At 33.8% G+C, this 8,624-nt stretch overlaps 3 protein-coding genes across 3 annotated transcripts; 2 read left to right on the forward strand and 1 right to left on the reverse strand.

The window, feature by feature from the left end:
* Positions 1-1,677: 1,677 nt before the first annotated feature.
* LOC125592478 lies at positions 1,678-2,386 on the reverse strand. The gene is made up of 2 exons (XM_048767667.1): positions 2,215-2,386; positions 1,678-2,162 (listed from the first exon to the last, which is right to left on the reverse strand). Exons 1-2 carry the CDS (start codon positions 2,384-2,386, stop codon positions 1,678-1,680), a joined length of 657 nt encoding a protein of 218 aa, XP_048623624.1.
* Positions 2,387-5,767: 3,381 nt separating this feature from the next.
* LOC125575197 (disease resistance protein RML1A-like) lies at positions 5,768-6,802 on the forward strand. The gene has a single exon (XM_048767668.1). It carries the CDS (start codon positions 5,768-5,770, stop codon positions 6,800-6,802), a length of 1,035 nt encoding a protein of 344 aa, XP_048623625.1.
* Positions 6,803-7,207: 405 nt separating this feature from the next.
* LOC106394315 (disease resistance protein RML1A-like) lies at positions 7,208-8,403 on the forward strand. Its single transcript, XM_048770012.1, has 2 exons — positions 7,208-7,517; positions 7,609-8,403. The coding sequence occupies exons 1-2, from the start codon at positions 7,290-7,292 to the stop codon at positions 8,383-8,385; spliced, it is 1,005 nt and encodes a 334-aa protein (XP_048625969.1). The 5' UTR covers positions 7,208-7,289; the 3' UTR covers positions 8,386-8,403.
* The last annotated feature ends 221 nt before the right edge of the window (positions 8,404-8,624 follow it).

Here is an 8,624-nt window from a genome sequence, read left to right on the forward strand (position 1 = left end):
TTCATCTCCTTGAGAACTTGTTGTTGGTGAAGTTGGTGGTGTAGCTGGCTCTTCTCTCGGTTGCTCCACATTCTCTTCTTCAAAGGATGGAAAGAAGTTGTAGTCTTCATTATTTGATCTCCAATCCCATTCTCCTTCTTCATCAAAGATGACATTCCGACTAATGATTGTCTTCTTTGTTTCAGGATTGTAGAGCTTGTAGCCTTTGGAGTTAGTGTCATACCCAATGAAGATGTACTTCTCACTTTTATCATCTAGTTTGCTCCGCTTCTCGTCTGGAACATGAGCGTGAGCAATGCTTCCAAAGACTCTTAGGTGTGAGACTCCAGGCTTCCTTCCGCTCCAAGCTTCTTGTGGTGTTTTTTCTAAAACACTCTTTGTTGGAGAACGGTTTGATATATAAACCGCACAAGCAACTGCTTCTGCCCACAACTCCTTTGGTAGCTTCTTACTCTTGAGCATGCTTCTTGCCATCTCAAGTATTGTCCTATTCTTTCTTTCCGCTACTCCATTTTGTTGAGGGGTTCTTGGCACCGTCAACTGTCTTCGAATGCCATTATCTTCACAATACTTCAGAAACTCCTTGGACATGAATTCTCCTCCTCGATCTGATCTCATGGACTTGATCTTAAGACCACTTTCCTTCTCAACATGGGCTTTGAACTTTTTGAAATTTTCAAACACTTCTGATTTTTGTTTCAAAAAGTAAACCCATGTTTTTCTTGAAAAGTCATCAATAAAGAGAAGGAAGTAGTTACTCTTACCAAGTGAACTTGGTTTGATTGGGCCACATACATCTGTATGTATGAGTTCTAGTGGCTTTGTTGCTCTTGTCTCCGACTCCTTTGGAAAACCCATCTTGAATTGCTTTCCAAGTAAGCAACCTTCACACACTTGATTTGGATGATTGATGCAAGGTAATCCTTTCACCATTTCTTTCTTGGAAAGTAGCTCTAAGCCTCCAAAGTTGAGATGCCCAAATCGAAGATGCCAAAGCCAAGATTCCTCCTTGTAGCACATCTTGAGACATCGTGCAATGTCATTTTGAATGTTTAGGACAAACATTCTATTGCTTGACATTGGCACCTTTGTGATGAGATTATTTGCATTATCTCTTAAAGAAAGGCTATTATCTTTTAGCCTAATGTCATAACCTTTCTCTAAGAGTTGTCCTAGGCTCAAGATGTTGGTCTTCATGCTTGGAATGTAGTAAACGTTGGAAATGAATTGATGATCTCCATTCTTCAAGCGGATGAGAATATTTCCTTTACCTTTCACTTCCATCTTCGATTCATCTCCTAAAGCCACATCAGTTTTCACCGATTCATCAAGCTCCACGAACATGCTTTTATTTCCACACATGTGGTTGCTTGCACCACTATCAAGGTACCACTTGTGAACCTCATTTGGTTCATCCTTCTTGTAAGCCATCAACAGCATATCTTCTTCCTTACGCCGTTCTTCAACATAGTTGAACTTCTCTTCAACTCTATTGTTGTTTGGAGTTTTGCACTCAGAAGCATAATGTCCAAATTTCCCACAACTATAGCATTTGGTGCTTGATTTATCGTACCTTGATTTTGGGTTTCCTCTTCCACGACCTCTTGATGAATTCTCTCCTCTTTGGTTGAAGTTGTCTTCATATGGTCTCCAACCTCGTCCATTTACACCACAACCTCATCTTCGGAAATGACCGCCACCACGTCTTAGATTGCTTCGGCCACTTTCTTCCTTGTGATCAATTCTCATCTTGAGAACTTGCTCCACAATATCTTCTTTCTTCTTCTTCTTTTCTTCATAAGCTTGTAGTGATCCAAGAAGTTGCTCCATTGTCATAGTCTCCAAGTCTTTTGTCTCTTCAATCACGGTAACAATGTGTTCGAATTTCGAATCCAATAATCTAAGAACTGTCTCCATGATTCTTACATCATCTAACTTCTCACCATTTCTTTTTAGGTTATTAGTAACCGTCAAGACTCTTGAGAAGTAATCTGAGATGAGTTCTCCTTCCTTCATTTGTAATGCTTCAAATTCTCCTCTTAGAGTTTGAAGACGTACCTTCTTAACTTGTTCCGCTCCCTTGTAAGATGTCTGAAGCTTCTCCCATGCTTCTTTGGATGTCTTTGCTCCAGCAACCTTCTCAAATGTATCTTCATCTAATCCTTGATAGATTAGACAGAGCCTTCTTGTCTCTCTTCCTTGAATCTCTCAAACCATCCTTTTGTGTTTGAGATAAACCACCATCATTCTCCGGTTCAACGAAGCCTTTCTCGACTATCTCCCACACATCATGTGCTCCTAAGATAGCCATCATCCTAAGACTCCAATTGTCATAGTTGCTTTTAGTGAGCAATGGAACTTGGAAGGGAACACCATTATTTGCCATCTTCAAAAGGAACTTGTAGCTCTGATACCACTTTGTTGGAATGAAAATTTTTATAAAGATGGAGAAAGTGTTTAAGTGTTTGAAAAGAAGCTTTGTGAAGAAGAAAAATTTTATAACTTAGAAGAAGAAAGTTTTTTATTACTTGTTACAAGCTTTGTTTATTTCTTGGTGATACAAAATGAAAGGGGAGTGGAGGTATTTATAGCCTCCATTATACAAAATATCTCAAATATTTTAATCCTAAATCTAGATAATTCTAACATAATATCTAGATTATTTTATCTTAATTTTCTAGATAATTCTATAAGAATATCTAGATTTTTATTTTAAGGAGGTGGATGATTTTTATAGAATTTGGGCTAAGTTTTGGATCAACACATGATTAACCCAATGATGTTTGATCCGTTTAGTTTTCAACAAAATGCCCTTTCCTTAACAGTCATATCAACCAAATAGAAGAATGTGTCTTTTAAAAATTAAAAGGTGGGTCTGAAACAAGGTCATCTCAGAAAATTTTAAGGCCCTGTTCAAAAAAAATATTAACTATATATTTAATGATATAATGAAGTAGTTTTAAAACTTAATAGCTTATCTATATATATTTGAAGTTTCTCTTTAAATTATAAACTATAAGTTTAAGAATATATCTAAAATTTTAAAATCTTAAACCAAATATATGTATTTATTTTTAAAAATATCTTAATAATTTTTAGTTATAGAGTCGGGGCATGTTCGACCGCTCCAGTAGCAAATGCTATTAGACGGCCCCGGTCTGAAAGGGTGTATCATTTAAAAATTAAAAAGAAACGTGCAAAAGGGTACGTTGGTGAAAGATATGTCATTTACTCAAACTTGTTACATCTGCAAATTTTGGAAGTGCAATCAGTTAAACAGCATTTCAATGTAACATACACAATCTACAAATTTAGTAAAGTAATGATTCAGAAAATTAAACAGACAGATGAGGATAATCAAATTCGGATATTCATATGTACAGCAAAAAATCATAACTTTTAGTTTGGAAAATATTGTTGACTGAAATAATTTAGGCTATTCGAGACTGCGCTTGTTACAAGACGTTCGGTTGACCCGGGGCTAGCGCTGAATCAATTAGGTGATGTTTAATCTGAGATTAATGGAAACTACTATTTCCTGTTTCATATATATACTTCATAATTGCAACATCAAACGTATATATGTCTCTTGAACTTTTTGTTTTTTGGCTACGCTAGTTTTTTTTTTCGCTTTTGTGTCATGAATTTGTAATTTACCAATTGCCCACGTCTCCTACCTACTACGTCATGCGATTTCCTAACCTAAATTGTTTCCTAACTTAAATTTATGCCGTCTCTGCGGTTTTTTTCATTGTAACTTCTTGTTGAATATCTTTGACATTTACACAGTTTTAAAAGACACATAACCAGACACTCGATTCCAAACTACCAGAACCTAAAACATGGAAAATGGATTACATTAATATCCCCGATTTGTTGACTGGATAAAAACGCCACGTAGCCCACCGGCCACCGGACAGGCTTCTCCGCTCAAATGGCCGTCTTAGCCGCGTTATTTTAGAACCTGTTGTAAATATAACTTCTTCTCACTGATGTTTTGACGGCCATTCAGTCTGGAGAGATACATTTTCTATTTGGAGATACACGGAAAAAAAACAAGTGGTTTTGAATAGCAGATCCTATAGGCAAAATAAGAGTTGAAGTCATCAAAAAAGAAAATGTTAGAGATAGATCAAAAGCATAGGAAAGTCAAAGGGAGTCAGAGGCAAAGAAACAACAAACTCACGACGTAGGTTTAGTGGTGGTGAAATCATAAGGAATATTCCATAATGAAAAAATCTACCTAGAGAAATTTGAAGAAATGATGATAAAACTGAACAAAAATAAGAACAATGATAATTTGATGGGATAAAGAAACAAAATATAAGAAGTGAAGGGTTGTGTCTCAAAATGTTGCTTAAAATCAGTTGCAAAAAAAAAAAGGTTGCGTCTCCTAAGAAGTGACGATTCAAAGAAAGGAAAGGGGAGATACCGTTTGCATGAGTATTCATGACGTAAGACTTTTAAATGAAACTATATTTTTATCCGTTAGATTGTATAGCATTAACAATCTCAACCGTATGATCTTATTTTTATTTTACTATAAAAAAAGTTGATGTCATCGGATACAGAATGTGAGTTTGCTATTATATATAGATAATTAAATTGGTGCGAACTTATAAATCAATTTTATTAATCCAAACAATTTTTTAAAAAAATTGATAGGATATGTAATTAATTTTAAATGATATTAACATACATAGTATATTTTTAATATTAATGTCTATTAAATGATGTTTTCTACTCATATGTTTTATTTATCATGTGTATCTTTAGTAGCAAAAATTTTAAATTACTGATAAGAAAATTTTCATTGTGGGATTAATAATTTTAGTAATTTATAATTTTAAAAAATTTATCAATGTTAGTTTAAAATTTTTATCAAAACAAAATTATTCAAAGTAAATTTTGAAATTAAAATATTTATTTATTCAATATAGTTTATAGTTTAATTTAGAATGATATATATACATATATATTTTAAATCTTAATGATTAATTAAATTAGACTTTTATTTATATGATTTTGTAATCATTTGTATTTTGTCATAACAAAAATTCTAAACTATGAATCGCAAAATTTGAATGTGAGACTTTTAACAGTTTTAGTAATTTATAGTCGTTTTTTAAAATTCAAAATATAACATATACAGAAAAATCTAAATTTTTATAATATGGTTATTGCGATTTTTTTTAAATTATTTTAATAGTTTAAAATTAAAAAAATTTGATAGAAGATACATTATTTTTTATCAGATCTTTATTATTCAAAATCTTTAATTGTCATATATATTTTAGCCACATTAGGCAATTCCGTAATCTTTATTTAAGGAAATAATAAATGACATTAATAATGAATTTATGGTTAGTTTAATAAAAAGCTTATAATATAATTAGATGGACCAACATATTTCTCTAATAATTCTAAGAATCATCCTAGTGATGACACGTGACTACAAAAAGAAGTTGTAATGTTTCACAGATAATATATTGGGGGTTTATTAGTAACACACAAAATGGTATTTTCTTTATTACCTTACAAGCTACTAAATTATCTATTATGATTAAAATATATATTGCATTTAATGATTTTCAATAATAAAAATTTGGTAACAGTCTATATATCCTTCATCATTTTGTTTAAATCAATCTTTCATCAACTCTCAGATTAAATGCTGACAATGATAAGAATCAAGGAGATGAAACACTAACTTAATGTATATTGCTTACTGATCTTCTTCTCTTTTGTTAGGGTCAATGAACCGGATATGATTGAGAAAATTGCAAATGATGTTTCAGACAAACTAAATGCTACACCATCTAACGATTTTGATGGCATGGTGGAACTTGAAGCTCATTTGGAAAAATTGAAGTCTTTGTTGCATTTGGAAAAAGATGGAGCTATGATAGTTGGAATCTCTGGTCCTGCTGGAATTGGTAAAACTACCATTGTGAGGGCTTTATACAACCAACTCTCTAGCAATTTTCCGCTTAGATATTTTATGGAAAATGTGAGGGGGATTTATAGGAGAATTGATTGTGATCTACATGGTCTAAAACTGCATTTACAAGAACAGCTTCTTTCCAAGATTTTGAACCAAGATGGAATGAAGATTTTTCACTCAGATGTGGTATACGAAAGGTTACAAAACCAAAAGGTTCTTATCATTCTTGATGATGTGGATCATCTAGAGCAGTTAGATACTTTGGCTAGAGATGTATCTTGGTTTGGTCATGGTAGTGGGATTATTGTGACTACGGAAGATCAAGAGATCTTGAGGCAGCATGGTATCAAAAGTACATACCATGTGAATCTTCCATCTAATGAAGAAGCGCTTGGCATCTTTTCCAGGTATGTTTTCAGAAAAAGAACTCCAGCTAATGGTTTCAAATATTTTTCTGAAAGGGTAGTCGAGTTATGTGGTAATCTTCCATTGGGTCTCCGTGTTGTGGGTTCATCTTTACGTGGGAAAAATGAGGATGAGTGGGATGTTGTAGTGCATAGGCTAGAAACAAGTCTTGCTCGAGATATCGAAAGAGTACTAAGAGTCGGCTATGATAGCTTACATGAGAATGATCAAATTTTATTTCTCTACATTGCAATCTTCTTCAACTACAAAGACACTGATCATGTGAAAACCATGCTTTCTAGCACTCATGTGGATGAAAGACATGGGTTAAAAACACTAGTCAATAAATCTCTCAAGGATATATCTTCCAAAGGTAAAGTATGCACAAGTTGCTACAACAAGTGGGTAGACAGGCGATACATAGACAAGAGCCTTGGAAACGTCAAATCTTAATCGATGCCCATTAGATTTGCGAGATCCTTGAATATGGAAAAGTAAGTTTCTTTTCTTTCTTCTTTAAAAAAAAAAAAAAAAAAATTTCTTTTCTTTACTCCCTCTGTTTGTTATTTTGACATTTTTCCTTATTATACAAAGAGTGTTATTTTAAAATGTTGATGCAATTTATACATACTTTCAATTTAGTATTAATTACAAACTACATTAATTTTATAAATTATTTCATTTATCTCATATATTATTAGTTAATTAAGTGTAATCAATAAAAACATAAATGCATTTTTTTAAAATGACACGCTTTGAAACGGTAGGAGTATTATCTTTCATAAGCCTTATGACCTTATGTAGTTTTCTAACAATTATCAATTTATCATCTGTTTGGAAATTTTTTTAGGGAACTAGAGCGGTGTCTGGAATATCATTTGATACATTTGAGACTGGCGAAGTCTTACCAAGCACCATGAATTTGGCATGATAAGTGCAAATGCTTTCAAAAGGATGCCGAATCTTCGATTCCTCAATGTACATAAAAGATGGCATGATAAAAACGATAGAGTATATACCTGAGGACATGGAATTTCCACCTCGTTTAAGGTTACTACATTGGGATGCATACCCAAGCAAGAGTCTTCCTCCTAAATTCTATCCAGAACATCTTGTGGAACTCAATATGCAAGAAAGCCAGCTGGAAAAGCTCTGGGAAGGAACTCCGGTTAGTTTCTATCTATTTACTTTGAGAATATTTGTACCAATACGTTTCTCAACTCAACTGTTATGTTTTTCTTTTTCTTTTTCGCATTCAGCGATTAACAAATCTGAAGAAGATGGAGCTGATGGAATCATGGCATTTGAAGGAACTCCCAGATCTTTCAAACGCTACAAAACTCGAGAGATTGGATCTGGCTTGGTGCCAGAGTTTGGTAGAGATTCCATTTTCTTTCTCGAATCTTCACAAACTAAAGGTGTTGGCCATGTTTGCTTGCTCTAAGCTGCAAGTCTTACCAAGCACCATGAATTTGGCATCTCTTAAAGTTGTCAACATGGCTGGATGCTCACGGCTGAGGAAGTTTCCAGATTTTTCCACAAACATCTCATCACTCAAACTATCAAACACCTTGGTTGAACAAGTGCCTGCATCGATTCAGCATTGGACTCGTCTTCGGTTTCTTGAGCTAAGCTACAATGGGAAGCTCAAGACCTTAAAGAATGTCCTCGAAGGCGTATCTCATCTAAACCTAAGCTACAGCGGGATCGAGAATGTTTCGGATTGCATCAAAGCGCTTCAGGGTCTTCAACATCTTAATCTTTCTGGCTGCAGAAAACTCGCGACGTTGCCTGAGTTCCCTCCTCAGCTTATGTTCCTATCTGCAAACGACTGTGAATCGCTGAAGAGTGTTTCTTGTCACTTTCACACTCCAAATGCACAGCTTAACTTCACCAACTGCTTCGAATTGAGTCAACAACAACAGCGAGCGATTATCCAACAATCGTTTCTAACGGAGCGGAAGTACCGTTTAGTAACCGATAACAGGATGATCATATTTAGTCTGAGAATGCCTAAGATCAAAGTCTTCTTGTGATCGTTTGTAAAACAAAGCTCTAAGTTTTTATAAAATAATAATCAAAGTTGTGACTCTTACAAATCAAGAGTTCACTATTTATACTAATAAGAAAAAACCTAAGTTCTTAAGGATTAAGGATTAGGATCTAATCTTTTATCCTAAAGTCTTTAATCATTATCTTTCTAAATATTAAGAATACTAATGTTTATCTAGAACAAGAATAAAAAGGAAACAATAAAACCAAAGCCCAATAGAAA

Source organism: Brassica napus, chromosome C9 (genome assembly GCF_020379485.1).
Source record: "Brassica napus cultivar Da-Ae chromosome C9, Da-Ae, whole genome shotgun sequence".
Taxonomy (NCBI): Eukaryota; Viridiplantae; Streptophyta; class Magnoliopsida; order Brassicales; family Brassicaceae; genus Brassica; species Brassica napus.